This window comes from Danio rerio, chromosome 1 (genome assembly GCF_049306965.1).
Source record: "Danio rerio strain Tuebingen ecotype United States chromosome 1, GRCz12tu, whole genome shotgun sequence".
NCBI classification, from domain to species: Eukaryota; Metazoa; Chordata; class Actinopteri; order Cypriniformes; family Danionidae; genus Danio; species Danio rerio.
The window spans coordinates 19,236,883-19,255,309 of record NC_133176.1 but is presented as its reverse complement, the minus strand read 5'-3'; the positions used below and the strand labels follow the sequence as shown (position 1 = coordinate 19,255,309).

Here is an 18,427-nt window from a genome sequence, read left to right as displayed (position 1 = left end):
TTGAATGCATTTTTAATAGTGTATATAGACCATTTTCAGTGATGTAAACAAAAATAGTGGTCTCAACGTATTTCCTGTTTTACATTTTACATTCTATATCTTCCGAGAATACAAAAAAGCCACATATTGATAAATAATGTTATGACAGCTGTTATAACATTAAGTTATGATTAAATTGCCTCTTGTTACAGTTATGAAATAGTTTAATAACAAGCAGGAAATGTTCATGTCCAATGACGTGACCACATCGAAATGGTCTATATGAACTGTTTTTGTGGATTTCGAACAATAATATGTCGAGCAGCCACAATCAGGTCAGCAGGGGGCAGCAAAAGATTGCATTTTTCCCTGTGACGCAACAAGAAAACGAGGAAGACGTGGACGTGTGTTATGATACGTCATCGAAAATGGCAGCCTCCTCTTGACAGCAGCTGAGTGTGATCATAGATCGAGGCAATTAAAATGGTATTATACTGTTTTAAAGCTATTAGTTTATAGAAAGCTATTAGTTCATATCTCATTTCGTTTAAAAGGATACGTTAGTTGAATACGGTGTTGATATAATTTGAATTAGTCTGAGGGCATATGCTTCTGAGAGAATACAAGTCATTGTAATTAAACACACGAAATGTGACTTCGGTTATTTTTCTGTGGTTTAAAATGGTTATTTCTGTTTTAAGACTTTGATCTGTTTTAATTGTAGGTTTATTCAGAGGAGTGCAATATTATATTCCGCGTGAAGGGGATCTTGGAGTTTGCTTGTCAACTTGACAATCCAAATGGTGAAGTTCATATTGTTTTATTAAAGCAGATAAAGACATTAATCTTTTTGTTTTTATGTAATTTATCTAAAACTAACAATGAATTACTGTTATGAATAAGACATCTCTCTGTTATTTTGTTATTATTTATTATTTATTTTCTTTTTTTGCAGGAGCTCAAAGTGGTAACACCATATCCAAAAGTTTTCAGAATCTCAGATCAAAAGTATCATCCAAAAACATTGTTTTCACTGTCTGTAACAGTCCGATATTAATATGGCCTAACATGGGTTTCCAGTCCAGCGTGGAAGGTTTGACACAAGCTTCAGCATGTGGAGACATTTTGCAGTACATAGAGTAAGAATTCTTACATAATCCAAGTATATTCTTTATTCATTGTGCTTTATAAGGATATTAAGATTGTTTCTTTTTGCTTTTCATAGATCAGATGATGGTGGAAACAAAAAGTCATCAAAAAAGAAAGATAAGAAAAAATCTGGACCTGTGAGAACCTTTTGCCTGATTATTTAAAGCATTGTGACCGTTAACTTTTGTAACATTAACTATCTACTGCCTGTGTTTCTTTAGACTGTAGTGAATCTGAAGCTGTTGTTTGAGGTCACTGATCCTGCTGGGAATGAAGCTCCTAGTCTGATGCGAATGAGCGCACAGCAGCACAGTGTGAAGATGCCACTGCCTTTAGACTGTGTTCTGTCTGTGAGTGCTGATGAGAGCATGACAACGTGAGTTACCTTTTTTCCTTAAAGATTCCTTGAAGTTCTTTGAAATGTGCATTTTTTTTAATTAGACGCTTGATGTAATCGCAACTGAAAAAGGAAGAGAGGGTGGGACATAGAGTAGCTCCTCCTCTTTTAAAAAAACTTTTTAGTTTTTACTAAAACATACTAGTTTAACATTTAACATACTAGACACCGCAGGTGAATAGTGTAAAATAATTATCTGATAGTTATCACCATATTTCTGTAGTTTAAAGATTGTGTTAAAAATTGCGAACATTTTTTATATTACGAGTGTAACCCAGCGGTCTTACTGCACCCAATCTGGTCTGAGCTTGGATTGAACCAGCGATTCTTTGCATTGGAGTTGATTGCTCTAACAAGGAGGCTAAAGGCCATGGTCTCTAGCATCTGTTGCTAGAGCACCTTTAGAGATCAGGGGAGTGAGGTTTACCTGCATAGCACTTTGTTAGCTGGCCTCCATTACCCAAATTTCATAAAATGTTTAATGTTTTAATATTCTAAAAAGCTTTATTTTATTGAATATGTTTCTATTTGCTTGTATTTCTAGCTCAGAAATCTTAACATTGAATTAAATCAGTTTCAAATTGTTGTTTCTTTTCTCTTTTTGACATATTAGAGTCATATTTCTACAGATTAGATTTTGGAAGCTTCTTTTTTAATCTCTCCATAATAAAAAAAATGCAGTTAATAGAGGAAGAAAACAGTTTTTTTTAGAATAAAGTGTATATAATCAAGCAAATTATGTATAAACTAATCTCTTACTAAAAAAAAAAACTTTAGAATATAGATATGAACAAAACTGTGAATTATGAGAGATTTCTGGCTCGGTGCAGGAGAAAATAAAACATTTCTGAAAAATGTATTTGACATCTACAAAACAAATTGATAAAATGCAAGTAAATACATATTTAAAATTGTACTTTTTGGACATTTTCTTTATATTATAATGACAAAACACTTTATAAAAAGCCAAAAAGCCCAAGATCTCAAAATTGACAGGTGAATCATTTGCCTGCAGCTGTTTTTCTTTATAAAACCTGTAAAGAAGTATTCTTTTATTGATAAGATTTAAATGAATCCATGTTTTGAAGTACAGTAGATTGATTTGTAAACTGTTTGGTGAAAATACTATTTTGATAAGGGTGTCACGGTGGCGTAGTGGGTAGTATGATCGCCTCACAGCAAGTAGGTCGCTGGTTCGAGCCTCGGCTGGGTCAGTTGGCATTTCTGTGTGGAGTTTGCATGTACTCCCTGTTTTGGCGGTGGTTTCCTCTGGGTGCTCCAGTTTCCCCCACAGTCCAAAGACATGTGGTATAGGTGAATTGGATAGGCTAAATTGTTCATAGTGTACTGAATGTGTGTGAATGAGTGTGTATGGATGGTTCCCAGTGATGGGTTGCAGCTGGATGGGCAAACGCTGTGTAAAACATATGCTGGATAAGTTGACGGTTCATTCAGCTGTGGCGACCCCAAAATGATAAAGGGACTAAGCCGAAAAGAAAATGAATAAAAGAATGCAAATTTTATTATTTTGTTGTTTGTGAGGCACTTTGAGTTGCATGTTTGAAAAGTGCTATACAAATAAAATTTATTATTATTATTATCAAGCACCTAACAGTGGACAATTTGCATTGAAACTGATGTGAAATATGTTTCTTCTAATGACTTTTTTTTTCGTCAGTCTCGTTTTTAATGACACTTTCGTGTGTGTGTGTGTGTGTGTGTGTGTGTGTGTGTGTGTGTGTGTGTGTGTGTGTCTCTGTCGCTGTGATTGTTCAGTGTCTTTACAGGTCTGGTGGAGGCATTAAATAAGCAGATAGCAGATATGGAGGAGGTGGTCCTCCGGTATAGGAAGGGCTCCTCGTTCCTGGTGCCACAGCCATTTCACTTTCAGCTGCCCAAACCAGCTGGACTCACCACTGTGATCTACCCTGCAGGAGTGCCAGACAGTCAGCTACAGGCTGTCAGAGAGGCAAGTTATACGCAGATTCAGATGATTTTATGGAAGAAAAGAAATTGAATAGGAAATATTATATATAAAGTCAACAGAATAGAGAATAGACAAAGACGTGATTGTTATTTTTAATACATGTACCATGATCAGCATATATTAGTACACCAGTCACAAATCATTGATGAATCATCATTTAAATCAATAGTTTCTATAGGATGCTTTACAATATTATATTTGTGGATATATATTAGTGTAGTCAGAACTGAAGCCATATCTGATCTAATCTTACAAAATAAACTTACCACAACAGTCCAAAAATTAACAGCCTAAATTTATATGTTAGGGAAAAAAATCAAATAGAAATTTTAAAAAGAACAAAAATCAACAGAAACAAAAATGATAGAAAATTATGTTGAAATTTAGTAGCTTGAATTTTTTTTTTTTTTTGCAGTATTTTTTATTAATTTATATGTATTATCTTGCACCAAATTTAAATTATCAGTCGACTAAAATATATTACCTATATTCACTGAAAAATGGATAAAAATATTCATTTTCAAAATGTGGTGTACTCATTTATGCTGAGCAGTGTACATATATATGTATTAGGGATAGGCAATCAATTAATCGTAAATAAACTAAAATCGAAATTCACAACCTATAACATAATTTCCTCATGCTGGTTATTTTAATTTTTAACCTTATTGATAATTTCTCTTAAAAAACAAACTACCACATGTAAACAGAGAGTTTCACTGACTGAACACAGAACAGCATGCTGTTCATATTTCCCATCTGATGCGCCAAAAACTATATCATATGCAAAAAAGAAAAAAATAGAATTGTTTGTTTTCGTTTAATTTTTTTATGTTAAAAAATATTCAATATAACAATATTTTAAAAAGGAAATGCGCTCTTTCAATATAAGATGTCTCACCTTTATCAGTCCACTGTATTTACAGTACAAATGAAAACATTAACTCTGAGGGGTCAAAACTCAACATGTAAATTAGTAATCACATTGAAAAAAATCATTCAGTAATCGACATCAAGGCAATGTTTTTCCAAGAGGTTTTGATTTTAGACCATATTGTCCAGCCTTAATATGCGTGCATAAAATATGTACAAATCTGAGAGAGGTTTGTATTGTTGTTTTTATTTTAATAAAAGCTAAATACAGTACAGTATACACATGAGCAATTTTTAGATGGAGAAGAACATAGAATAGAAAGTGTTGATAATAATAGACATCCAAGCACTGGAAAAAGGTGAATCTATTGACCTTATTCTAAAATGCGGAAGTGCGCCTGTTTTCGCGATTGTCTTAGAACTTCCGATTCAGTCGCCTATGGGAGAAATGACTAGGAATAATAAACGGCAGAAAATGGCCAAACTACTTGCTCAACAAACAAATGTTTGCATGACTACACAGACCAAGTAGCATAATATAATAAGAAAATATTAAATTGCAACATCAAGCAGCGTAACGAGCAGTTGTTAACGTCAAAAAATGAATGGAAGTGAATGTGACTGGAAGTCGCGAGACAAAAAGATTCAAATGGCAGCGCCCGCTCGTCAGCTGAGAATAAGGTGAATAGATGATTCTTGATATTGAAAAACCAGATTAATTAAGCTGTCAAAATTAAAACATAATAACAATAATATGTAGATACTATGGTAAGGCCTATTTGGTCTCGAACTTTACATTCAACATGGGATATATAGAACAGAAGATCATAGAAGAATAAAAGAGAATGTAGTAAGTGTTAGACCAGTGGTTCTCAAACTGTGGTACACGCGGGCTTCCTCCTAGTGGTACGCGGAGGAATCGCTGAATAATGAAAGAAACAATTAACACTTTAATCCTTTAATGCGTAATATAACATTGATGTGATCAGCATTGGCTGTTTTTTGAAGCGTACGATCACAGTGCTGTGCTTAGAGTGTTTATTTTAGTGCATTGTGTCATAAGCTGCTGAAAATCTGTTTCCGAAGTTTAAGAATCGATTCTAAAGCTTGATTTGACTGACATGAAAAGTGGCCAATCACAGTCGACCTTGACTAGTTGCGTGAAACGTAAGGGCGGGACAAAGGCTTTCTGTGTTGCAGAGACAGAAAAAAACAACTTAAAAACAAATGTTTTGTTGGAATAATGCTTCTCGGATGTTTTCACTGCAGAGATGTCTAGCAGAGTAATTAAACCGCGGACATATTTCCTGCCTATTTGATGATCTTCATACACGTTTCGCTCTCCAACAGCCAGTCGACTCGCCTCTGACCTGTCACTCCTCTAAATACATTCTGAATGGCGGCGCGGGAATGAAGGTATTGCGCAATAACTCTTTTCTGCAAATGCGGCGAGTGCTTTATTTTAACACGAGAGCGCATTCATGTACGCAAATCGCTAAAACATATATGTGAGCTCTTAAATAGGCTTTTTTGAAATGAACTGCAAGTCCTCTCATGATCGCGTGCTCAGATAGAATACAATCGCGATCTTTCCACTATTAAAGTAGACATTATTTATCTTTGCTCCTTAACTAAATTTAGTCAAAAGTATTCAAAGTTATCAAATATTTAGAAATAGATTGATACATGATCGATGACAATGCTAATGGTCTTCTTATTTGGCTGTGTTGTGAAGTGAAACTTACTTTTAGCAAAGGTGGAACATTTTTTATTTCTTTACGACAAAAGAATTATGCTGGAAATGTTTCTGGATGAGGTATTTGTGTGATTTATACATTTAGCTGTATTCTGATCTGTCCTAAAGCATTACAGGTCAAAGCAATCCATTGTTAGCCTACTTATTGTTTATTTATCACAATTTACAATAAGGCTCTTAAAGCACTGCTTTGATAAATGTAGTGTCGTCATATTTCAAATACCTCAAGTAAAATGAAGTCATTTGTTTTATTTTTTTACTGACAGTGTACTTGTATTTTTTTACGTTTCTATTTTAGATTAAGATCAAGTGTAAAATAAAATCTACATGTGATGTACAGCTATTTAAGAAACAAATTTGCCATATTGTAAAGAAAATAGTGTAAAATATGTAAATAAAACGCTAAATTTAAATATTTTTACCATATACTTTAATTTAACCTTTCAAAGCTTAAAAATATATATTTTTAAAAATGGGCAAAAAGTGTCTCTATGGCCTTAAAGATTATTTGGTAGTTTTACCAGTGCTATTGAAAAAGATTAATTGTCATGAAAGGAAAAATTGACTATACTTCCTTTGTTAGTGCAAATTATACATGAAGCTTTGGGATGTAAGCAATCCAACCATTAAATTAGGTTTACACTTAAAAAAAAGTAATTTCATAATGAAAATCAGATTTTTTTTCAAAAATAACCAACTAGTACTTTTTAAAAGAGTAATTTGTACTTTTACCTAATATTAGTATTATTTACTTAAATTTTTGTTATTTTAGCAGTGTAATAGTATTTTTCCTTTAGTACAAAAAAGATTTCACAAGCACTTAGTGCAGGTTTATTTTATTATTAATATATGATTAATAAATATTATTATTAATGGTTTTTATTTGTATCTATTCGTATGCAATGTTTTATGGGTTGCTGAGAATACATTTCAGGTCTTCAATACATAGCATGTCAGTCTTGAAAAAAAAATAGGTGCTGGAATTGACTTTCATTAGGCTGTGCCTGTATGAACCCTGTCATGTACATTTAACATTTATTTCAAGATTTGTCTAAAAGTGTAGGAATATGACATATAGCCTATATTTATAAGGTCCAAGCAGCATTTCCAGCTTTTGATGAATAGGCTACTATGAATACTTTAGATTTAAGTACAGCAGTTTTCTTTTTACTTTTTAAGAACTTTTAAAAGCACATTTTAACTAAAACTTTTTTTTTTTATCTGCAAGCACAGTTAATGTTTAGACTATTTCAAATGTTTAAAGTGACTGACAATAATACATATTCTTAATAATAGGATTTAATCTGCATCGTTTTAAAACTGTGCACACCTGTAGCTGCTTAATTAGGCTTAAGACGCTATTTTTTAATTCTGGTTAAAAAATAGCGTCGTAAGGTGGTACTTGGAGAGACGATTTTTTTCTAAGGTGGTACTTGGTGAAAAAAGTTTGAGAACCACTGTGTTAGACAATTAAGTGTTGATTCTGGTGAGCATAAAAAGATTTTTAAAAATCCTGTAAATCTTGAACCTTTTAACAAAATGTGCAAAATTAGTCAACACAATATTCTAATAATGCCACAACTAGCAGATTATTAATAATCCATGTGTGATTTTTATTTAAATCTAATACAATATGGTTTTCTTTGTTTCTAGGATCTGCACAGGAAGTTTGAGTTGTCACTTGACAGGCCATACCTGAGACGTGCGAATGCCTTTCATTTTCCTGATGAGGCTTATAAAGATGGTTACCTCCGCAATCCTCACATACACCTGAATCCACCTAACATTGAGGATGCTAAGGTGAGATTGTGATTTATAGGTATAATTCATCCAGAAAGTTAAATGGATAGTTTACCCAAACGGGACAATTGTGTCGTTTACTCACCCTTGACTTATTTCAAATCAATTGGAATTTTCCCGTTGAACACAAAAGAAGATATTTTAAAGGCTGTTGAATACCTGTAACCATTGACACCCATAGTAGGAACAACAAAAGCTATGGAAGTCAATGATGACAGATTCCCAACATTCTTTAATAGAATTTATTTTGTGTTCAACTGGACAAAAATACAGATATATTATATATTTTCAGGTTTTTTTGTGTTCCCTCGCAAAGATGTTTTTTGCGTTCCCTCGCAAAGATGTTTTTTGCGTTCCCTCGCAAAGAGGTTTTGCGTTATCTCACAAAAACATTTCTGTTTTCAGCTGTGCGTTGATCATCGCCTTTCATATTTCATATGTTTTTTTTGCTCAACCCAGCTTTTTTTTTCTTCCACCAATTTTTTCCCCCACCATCACGTCCCTTTCGGGTCTCAAACTAAAAGAAAAAACTCAAACTGGTTTAAAATGAGACAAGGGTACACAAATCATTACATATTTTTCATAGATTTTTGGGTGATCTATCCTTTTAATACTTTCAAACCTGTTTTCATGTTGTTATGATTGTTTAGCTTTATTGGAATACAGAAGAAGCTCCAAATAAGACAAAACACACCAGTAGATAAGTAATTGGTTCCACACAACATTTTATTGGTTTCCCAGGACGTCCGCGAGGTCTTAACTCTTGGATTTACAAAAAATTTTAGGCCTTAAAAAGTTTTAAATTCATTGAAATATGGTATTGTCTTTAATTTGTAATATTTCTAATAATTTCTAATAATTTGTAATTCTTAATTTTTTTTTGTAAGTGTAAAGCTACCCAATCGGTACAACCAACAGTCCAACTAAAAAATGTGATGCATTGTTGACACATTATTTAAAACATGAATTTAAATGAGGCAAGTAAAAATAGTGTCCACTTACCATTAGAAAAAAAATCGTAGTGTTTTGCTGTGTATAATTCTGAAAGTTAATTCATAATGGTCTTAATAAGTCTTAAATTTGACTATGTGAAACCCTGATTCCAAAGTCATCTTAAAAAAAAATCACCTTTGCTTTGTTTACTTCTTAAATGATGAAAGTCAGATTGATGACATAGACTAAAGAAAATTATTTCAGAGGGAGTAAAAAAAATAATTGGTAGGGTTTAGGACTTTAAGTGTTTAAAATCTGTTGCTTCCAATAGTAAAGATTAACGATTGACACTTACTCTTGTCTTTCTGTAGCTGTATTTAGTGCAGGGTGTGTACAGTTATCACCACTACATGCAGGATCGTGTGGATGACGATGGCTGGGGATGTGCATATCGTTCCCTTCAGACCATCTGCTCTTGGTTCCAGCAGCAAGGATATGTGGAGACAGCTGTTCCCACACACACGCAGATCCAGCAGGTAAGATAAACTGTCTCTGGATGGAACGGTGTTAAAGTTATGTGGTCTTGTTATATGGATTTAAGAGAAAACTTACATTTGGTTTGTCAGGCTCTTGTGGATGTTGGGGATAAAGAGCCACGTTTTGTGGGTTCACGTCAGTGGATCGGCTCCATTGAAGTTCAGGCTGTCCTTAACCAATTACTGGGCGTCACCTCAAAGATTATGTTTGTCAGGTAGCTAAGATGTTTACCATTTAGCGTGGTGTTTATTCATTTTTAAATATCCAGGTATATTTTTCTGTAGTTTTTTTTATCATGTTGTTCCACATGTTTGCCTATTGTTATGGATTGTATTTTTTCCCATATAATTTTATTCTTTTTCTTATTGTCAAGTGTCGATCAAATATATTTGTACAATTTGATTTAAAAAATTGTTTTTAATATCAAGCAGGATAAGTTGAATAGAATTGAATGAGAACACATGGAAATATTGATACATTTGGTTACAATGGCTATGGTGCTTTTGTGTGAAAGTAGATAGGTCATGGAAATTTCAGCTTTTTACTCAGTGAAAATCAGGGAAAAGTGTGGGAACCCTATGTGTAGTGCTTTTTTTCCATAACAAAATCTGATGCAGTTATACTGAAATAGGTTTATAATAGCAATTTCTAATCGGTTGGAATTTTAAAAATGGTTGATTTTTCTGTTAAAGTCAGGGTTCTGAGCTGGCAACCAAGGGCAGAGAGCTAGCTAATCATTTCCACACTGAAGGAACACCTGTCATGATTGGTATGTTAACATTTTATATTTAACTGTTGACTGGAGGGTAAAGAAAGTTCTATTGTCATGATTAACTTCTAACTTATTTCATAGTATATTATATTTTTAACTTCCATTCAAATGTCTGGGGTGCATTTAATATTGTTATAATTGTGACTGCAGCATCAGAGAGCAGGTTACTAAAAAAAAACATTATAAGTACATAATTAGAAAGCAGAAAACATTTTATGTAGTGCATAAAAATTTAAATGTGTTTCTGAGTGACTCAAAATAATGGAGCATGTCATAATAACAAATAAGCATTTCCTATTGAAAATATTCAAAATGTTCAAAATGTAGCCTAATAAGCATCATTTTAATATAATAGTCTTTTTTCAATGAAAATATTACTTTGCGCTTGTGCATTTTTGTATTGAACGATATTTATGTTCTAAAATGGTTAACTTCTCAGGGTATTGAACATGAATGATAGTTGAAATTTCTGGTATTTTTGTAATTTGTTACTTTGCTGTTTTATTTTATTTTTTTTTTTCTTCCTGACCAGGTGGGGGTGTACTTGCACACACTATTCTAGGCGTAGCGTGGAGTGAGAACACTGGAGAAATACGTTTTCTTATCCTGGACCCTCATTATACTGGTGGAGAGGACCTGCAGATCATTACTGACAAGGTACATTTGACAACAACACAGGTCTAGCTTTTTGTTTTGACGAGTTAAACTTTCTGCTCTGTCTTGCTGAAAACTAACCTCTTTCAATAAATGTAATTGTAATTATCGTAAGTGTTCTTCCATTATATCCAGAAATACATGGGATTTTAAGTGTCACAAATGTGCTTTCAAACATCAGTTACTTGTTCAGCAATGGTTGGAATACAGTATGTAGGCTAAATAGAAATAGGTTTTGCTGCACCTAGAGTTTCTGTAAAGGGATATTTCACCCTGAAATGAAAATATGCTTTTAATCTACTCACTAGGCCATCTAAGATGTATAATCTTAGTTAATATACAGTTGAAATCAGAATTATAAGCCCCCCTTTGAATTTCTTTTTAAAATATTTCCCAAATTATGTTTAACAGAGCAAGGACATTTCACAGTATGTCTGATAATATTTTTTTTTTCTGGAGGAAGTCTTATTTGTTTTATTTCGGCTAGAATAAAGCCAGCTTTTAATTTTTTTTAAACACCATTTAAGCTCAAAATTATTAGCCCCTTTAAGCTATATTTTTTTTCGGTAGTCTACAAAACAAACCACGGTTATACAATAACTTGCCTATTTACCGTAACTTGCCTAGTTATGCCTTTAAATGTCCCTGAAAGCTGTAAAGAAGTGTCTTGAAAAATATCTAGTCAAATATTATTTACTGTCATCATGGCAAAGATAAAATAAATGAGTTATTAAAACTATCATGTTTAGAAATGTTTTGAAAAAAATCTGTAAACAAATTGGCGGAAAAACGGGGGGGCCAATAGTTGTGGGAGGCTAATAATTCTGACTTCAACTGTATGTATGATCTAAGAGTTAGCTGAAATCTTGTTCCTCTTTGATTCATAAAATGGAAATAAATGGCTACCAGCAATTTAAAAGTGGGGAAAAACATAAAAGATAAATAATCAGTGCATTAAGGTTATATATATATATATATGTATGCATGTATGTGTGTGTGTGTATATATTGCGATATCAGTATAATTTTAGAAGATAACTCTATTTAGAAAGAATTCATAATTTTACATCAATTAGGATTATTTTGTAGGGGAGTGCATCTCTATCAAATGTACAAAATTATCAAATATATAATCTCAAAATTATAATATAAATCTTTTGAGATCCTATGATGTGACTATTGCAGATTCACACATTGCGATATTGATACTAAAACAACATTGTGCAGTCTTATCTTTAATGACCTGAAAGTGTGAAAATTACAGTAGTGGTTAGAAATTTGGTGAACTATCCTTGTTTTGGGTTATATGTTAATGGTGTGTGCTTGTGTTTGCTTCAGGGATGGTGTGGTTGGAAGGGGCCTGAGTTCTGGGATCAAAATGCCTATTACAACCTCTGCCTTCCACAGAGACCCAAGACCGTCTGAGTCACGTGCATGACACTTATTCGGTCTCCCTCATCTTGTGAGTTCAGCAGTTCACAGGAAGTCTTATTGTTTCAATAAGTGCAAAAAGACATGTCACTGTAAGAAGTGATTTATTATTCTTTGTACTTCCTGTTTTAACATCCTCTTTGAGTCACGCTAAATGTACTGGTTTCAGAAATGATGTTCTGCAAGGAATAACATGGATGATATTAGTAACATAAAATCTTTTAAGTTCCTCATAATAACGAAATATACCTGCGATATCTACCTGCACTTCAATAAAACGAACAGCAGCTAAAATATCATTCGAAAACAAACAAAAAAATGTCTCCTTCTTCAATGATTTGTTGCAATGTCTTGAACTTTGAGAGTCTCTGACTTTTCTCAGGTGTTTCCACAGTATACTTTGTACATTTTGATGCACTTGCATTTCTGCCACAATGCATGTCCTGTTTTCCTGTAGTTGACCAAATCACACCTTTTTTAACCTTTAGAGTTATTATCCACCACAAGTCTGCAAGTACTTTTTCATTAATTAAAAAAAAAACATTATAAGAGATGTAACTAATCAACAAGCTACGAGTTAAATCACAACTTGACAAACTCCTATATAAAGCAGACGATGAGACAAAAAGACAAAGGCATGAGATAAATAACTACAATCCCAAGAAGCATTGCAAATTACGTCATCAAATTATAAAAGTTAAATGTAAATCTAAACTATTGATTTAAAAGTAGCTGGTTGTATGTAGATGACACATGATCTGTTTTTGTTCTTTTTGTTCTCTGGATCTCTCTGATTGGTGTAATTTTTCAGCACAGCGTCATAGGTAATGTTTTGCAACACTGCTCCACTATCAAAAACAATTATAAGTCAAATTATTGCAAACTAGTGTTTCTACTAAAGCAAAGACAGTCAATGAGCTATCTTCAAATACAAGTGTGTTGTTGTTAGAAGTCTATTTCCCCTTGGAGAAAAATAAATGGAGTTTCTACTTCCAGAACCCAGCTGTTGCACTCCAGAAAGCTTGACAGCAAGTGGTTTGTCTTTGGTTTTGCTTGGTTTTGCTCATTTGCATCCACTCATTTCAACAGTCCCTGCCAATGCTAACTGACTGCTATAAAACTCTGAAAGTACTTCAGTTGATGTCTGAGTAATTGGTTCACAAGATGCGTGTGATCCTAATTAGTGTTACACTCTTTCCAGTCAGAAACCCGGAAGTTGTGATCTTCTCTTCCTCTGTTCTGCATCGACTGGTATAATGTCCACCAGTGTCAGTCATTCCTCTTGATCGGGAGGCTCCACATCACTTACCCCAGCCTAAATCATCTGATTCTCAGTTCTGAGGCTACAGTAGGCTTATTTCCAAGGGCATACTGATAGATCTGTTTACCATTCCACTCTAGCAATGGTTAAACCACCTGTTATTTTAGGATCTCTGTCTTGATGAGACCTGTATTCACCAGTCCCGTGCCCTCTTCCCATCTTGGGCACCAGAGGCGGCTGTGTGGCCTCTCTTCTGTCCTGCGAGAGTGCTGGTCAACACATGCTGTTCACTGAGGGATGACGAGGATGATGATGAAGCTTTCTTCAAGTCCTGTGTTCTTCGATGCAAGTTCAAAAATCTCCCGCACTCTTCATACCCACAAGACCATGCTATGTCCTCAGCAGTCTGTCCAGCGTTGTTGCAAATGCTGAATGAAAAAAATATTCATGTATTAGAAATCTGTTCATAAGATTGAAATCCACAGAATTTTCTTTTAATTAAGTATATGATCTGAATCTGAACAGCTTATATTATTTATTGTTTGTTACCTTAAACACTGGTAAGAAAAAACATACATAATAGCTGAAATTAGTAGTTTTAGAAAGGGGTTAAGAGTTCTCGCATGTTGTCAGCCAAAGTTGATTAAAACACAATTTCAAAAGTTTGGGACTAGTGAGATTTAATTTTTATTTTTTTAATTCAGCAAGGACAAATTATATCAATCAGTATTGACAGTAACGATATCTTCACTTACAAAACATTGCATTTTTAGTAAATGGGTTTTTGAACTGCCTGTCTCAATAAATATAAAAATGCGTCATGGTTTCCTCAAAATTACTAAGCAGCTGTTTTCAAAACTAAAAAATAAAACGCAATAAGAAATATTTATTTAGAATAAAGTAACCATGTTAGAATGATTTCTGAAAAAAAAAAACTTGACATCTAAAACTGGAGTAATTTAGCTTTGCCATTATTTAAATGCTCAAATATATTATTATAAAAGCACTTATAAATTGTAATTATTTAATCAACAGAACAGTTTATATCAAATAGATGTACTTAAAGGGATAAGTCAATGGCTGTTTCCCTCCAACATATTTCAATATGTCAATACAACAGAAAAAATTATTAAATTTGGAACACATGCATTTTTTTTATTATAGGGTTAACTATGCCTTTAACTACTTATCAAAATCAATTTTAAAACATTGGTGATATGAGAAATATTTCGTGAATGTACACATAAATCAGGCCTTTAACCAGCCTAGTGAAAGGGGTGGTTTGTGGTGTTTTTTTATTTTATTTATTTTATTTTACAAAAAGTGGACCTTTTTGTAGTTATTAGACTCATTTTCAGTTTAATTATGAGATATAAAGATAGCAATTTAGTGAGATTTTAAGCACATTTATTTGCTGGATTGGCTTGTTGGATGGTCACTGTTTTTTATGTACTAAAAACATTTTCTAAAGATTTTGAATAAAGAAATATGAAAAATAGGCTACTTATTTTTAGGCTGCTTTATGATACATCACTAGGGGGAAAATAGCAATCTGTTAAAGTTTTTTTCGTTTAAAACTCTAGCCTATTGTCATTTATTAGGCAAATAAACTGGCCAGCACATTCAACTTTCCTCAGTTTCAGAATTTGTTCATTTGAATAATAATAAATACAAAATAATAATAATAACGCAGAGCTTCATAATTTTTCTAGATTCTTTTGTAAAAAAGTACAATTGAAAATTCATGGATAATACCAATAGCCAAACTACTATTAATTTAAGCTGCTTTTGGTGCTTCACAACTTTTTATTGGTCTTTTTTTTTCTTTGAAGAATAAGATTTAAAATAAAAGTTACTTGTAAAATGTTTTTTCTATAACAATAATACAGTGAAAGTTAACTTTACTCACATCAGATTCTGATTGGTCTTAATCTTGGTCTTAATCACACTGAACTGAGCTAAACTGAACTTAAACATTAAAACCTGTATCACACTGTTCCAGTTACTATGACCATTTATGTGAAGCTGCTTTGACACAATCTACATTGTAAAAGCGCTATACAAATAAAGCTGAATTGAATTGAATTAATGCTTTTTTCCATGGGTTATTTTTATAATGATGGCATGACAGTCAAAATAGGACAAATGAGCTCATGTATAGGGTGGGTCTTCTAAACCATCCGAACACCCACTGGCTATTGGCATGTTCATTTAATTATTTTCATTTTGTACATTGATATCTTGTAAAATGTTATTTAATAAGAATTAATGTTTTATGTAAAACAAGCAACAAAAAAGTACAAATTTAACACTTTCGAACCAATGACTGAAACAGAAACACCTCTCACCCACACACACTTACTTAAACTGTGCATCCCTGGCCATCAACACACTGATGCACTCCAAACTGCCCGATCTGGCTGCTTTATGCATGGGTGTCTCTCCAGTTGCGTCCTGAAGAAAATAATCAAATGTTAATTACGATTTGGGAACAAAACGAACATGCATAGATTAAATAATTAGGATGTAGCCTATAAGCAAGAGCAGAAGCTGCTGGTAACTACCACAATATTAAGTTAAAAAAAAAAAAAAAAAAAACTGAGTCCGAATCTAGATTTTTTTTTTACCTGCTGGTTTGCATCAGCGCCTGTTTGGAGGAGCCAAAGCAAACAGAACGCCTGACCTCCGCATGCGGCGAGATGCGCTGGAGACTGTCCGGGACCATCCAAACCTCCATTCACTGCGAATCCGCTTTCAAACAAATCACTCATTCGCTCCAGCTGAATGTAGTTAAAAAAAAAAAAACACGTTCATAACTATTTTTTTTTTTGTAAGCAAAATAGATATTGTTTTGAAAGAAATCTCTTAAATATGTAAATCAGTGCATATTAAGTACTTGGTTATAAAATTCTTTGTATACCTATAATATATATAAATTGACTTACCGACTCTGTCTCAAGCAAAAACATGATCAACTGTCTGGTCAATTTCTCAAATAATAAATAGCTCCGATGACCGATGTTCGTTTAGGCTGCTCTGCTGTTGGTTCTGCAATCAAACAAGCACACATGCGTTTACAATGAAAAAAGCAGAAGCGCAGAGCCCTGTTTAGACCACGTGATTCATTGATACTAACCAATCAGGATCAAGAAGGGGCAGACGTGATCACGTGACTGTTCATCAATCCTACAGCTCGAACGCAAGCTGTGCAGTTCCACACGTAGGCACTTTGTTCATCGGTTCACACGTACTCGATACTTTGTTTTTAAAGTAGTTTTCAGAAGAGCTGTTGTTTACATTACAATTTAATTGGAACGTAAAACAACTGGTCCAACTGATCAATTTAAATAGGATTTTAGTGAAACTTTGGTCCAAGTAAATTATGTTGTTCAATAGACTCGTTCTCATCATTTATTATAATTTTATTATTGTTATATTTTTTCTATTATTTTTTATTCTTCGTAATTTAAAGAAAATGTTATATTTGCCTAAAGACACCTTTTGAAATTAGATAAACCTTTTTTCATTTCATTATTAATTTGTATTTACATTCCATTTATTTTATTTTATTTAAAATAAATAAATAGGCAAGACAAGTTTATTTATACAGCACATTTCAGAACTAATACTGTATAAAAAATTTTAGAACAAAAAATATAAGGGAAAAAAAGTGTTAAAACAGGTTTAAAATGAATTAAACAGAAGCGGTAAATAATTTTCTAGTGCACAATATACAACGTTTAGAAATGTAAACTTGCATTGTGTCAGCAACAGTTTGCTTTGTCCTTGGCTTGGTCATTTACAAGTTTAGATGTTTACAATGTTTATTGTAATGTAAAAGGGCAACATCTGAATAGGAAAAACGTTCATGTCTGGCTTTGCATGGTGTGAAAATGATGAATCTGCCATGGCATTTGTGTCAACATAAAAGAGGCTTTGAGGGAAGGTTACGTGCTGCATGCCTACAATCTAGCAGTATTGCAGCCTTTATACTGAGCTGGCAGCAGCATCATTAAACATGCACAGTGGTCACGTACTGTCTGGAATATATTGCAGACAGACAGATGGCAATGCTTTTTAAAGCCTGACATATGATATATTATTAGATTGTTGAAATCTTAGTTTATTTGCAAAAAATGTTCTGTGGACATGTGTTTACATGTTATTATGAAAACATGGTGCCTGTCAATCAATTCGACGGGCAAGAAAAACCCCACTCCTCCGTCACATTGCGGTGGGCCTCAAAATCACTTGGATTTAGATCCTATTTTAATGTCAGGACATTTTTAAAAAGAGACGTGTTGTGTTTATAGCACTCCAATATGACTGTGGACACACTATTCCTACAAACAGTTCTGTCCAAACAGCTTACAAAAGTAGATTTTCATAATAGGTGCCCTTTAATGTGATTATATATTATTTATAATTTAGTTGTAAAGAATTGAAATAAAACTAATTAAATTTGGAAGCGTCTCACAGACTTAATGAATATTGGATTTAATTGTTTCTCTATAAATAAAATAAGAATAAAAATGTAAACAGATTAAAATAAAACAATATGACAAATAAACAATCAAATAAAAAAAAATGGCAATAAATAAATAAATAAATATTCATTGATTATTCTCTTTTGAATAAACAAAAATACAAACACAGATGAAAATAAATAAAAAACTATCAATAAAATTATTAAAAATAATAAAAACTCTAAATAAATAATTATAAATATATACATATACATAAATTAATTACTGAATACATATATATTTTTTTAAATTATCACTTTTAGCAATATTTCTCTAAAAAAAATTAATAAAAAAATAAAATAAAACAAACAGCCGTCCAGTACCATAACTATTTATTAATTTAAATAAAAAAATAAACAAAGGTATTATTTAT

General features: G+C 32.8%; 2 protein-coding genes across 3 annotated transcripts; one reads left to right on the top strand and one right to left on the bottom strand.

Moving 5' to 3' along the window:
* Positions 1-390: 390 nt before the first annotated feature.
* Positions 391-12,586, top strand: ufsp2 (ufm1-specific peptidase 2). Of its 2 annotated transcripts, NM_198810.1 has the most exon segments (13): positions 452-465; positions 704-782; positions 935-946; positions 1,026-1,118; positions 1,205-1,265; positions 1,350-1,504; positions 3,302-3,494; positions 7,795-7,941; positions 9,246-9,410; positions 9,501-9,625; positions 10,104-10,180; positions 10,716-10,840; positions 12,175-12,586. In NM_198810.1, coding segments are annotated over 10 exon segments (1,206 nt in total). In that variant the 5' UTR covers positions 452-465; positions 704-782; positions 935-946; positions 1,026-1,047; the 3' UTR covers positions 12,262-12,586.
* A 697-nt stretch (positions 12,587-13,283) lies between these two features.
* Positions 13,284-16,631, bottom strand: ankrd37 (ankyrin repeat domain 37). Its single transcript, NM_001145614.1, has 4 exons — positions 16,474-16,631; positions 16,156-16,308; positions 15,891-15,982; positions 13,284-13,956 (listed from the first exon to the last, which is right to left on the bottom strand). Exons 1-4 carry the CDS (start codon positions 16,495-16,497, stop codon positions 13,722-13,724), a joined length of 504 nt encoding a protein of 167 aa, NP_001139086.1. The 5' UTR covers positions 16,498-16,631; the 3' UTR covers positions 13,284-13,721.
* Between the last annotated feature and the right edge of the window lie 1,796 nt (positions 16,632-18,427).

Coding starts and splice junctions, on each gene's coding strand:
- ufsp2 (XM_005168337.6), top strand. Junction 1,119..1,204: donor GACATTTTGCAGTACATAGA/GTAAGAATTCTT, acceptor TGCTTTTCATAG/ATCAGATGATGGTGGAAACA. Junction 9,626..10,103: donor TCAAAGATTATGTTTGTCAG/GTAGCTAAGATG, acceptor TTTCTGTTAAAG/TCAGGGTTCTGAGCTGGCAA.
- ankrd37 (NM_001145614.1), bottom strand. CDS start 16,497: ATGTTTTTGCTTGAGACAGAGTCG. Junction 15,983..16,155: donor GCGCTGATGCAAACCAGCAG/GTAAAAAAAAAA, acceptor TATTTTCTTCAG/GACGCAACTGGAGAGACACC. Junction 13,957..15,890: donor GCCAGGGATGCACAGTTTAA/GTAAGTGTGTGT, acceptor TTTTTCATTCAG/CATTTGCAACAACGCTGGAC.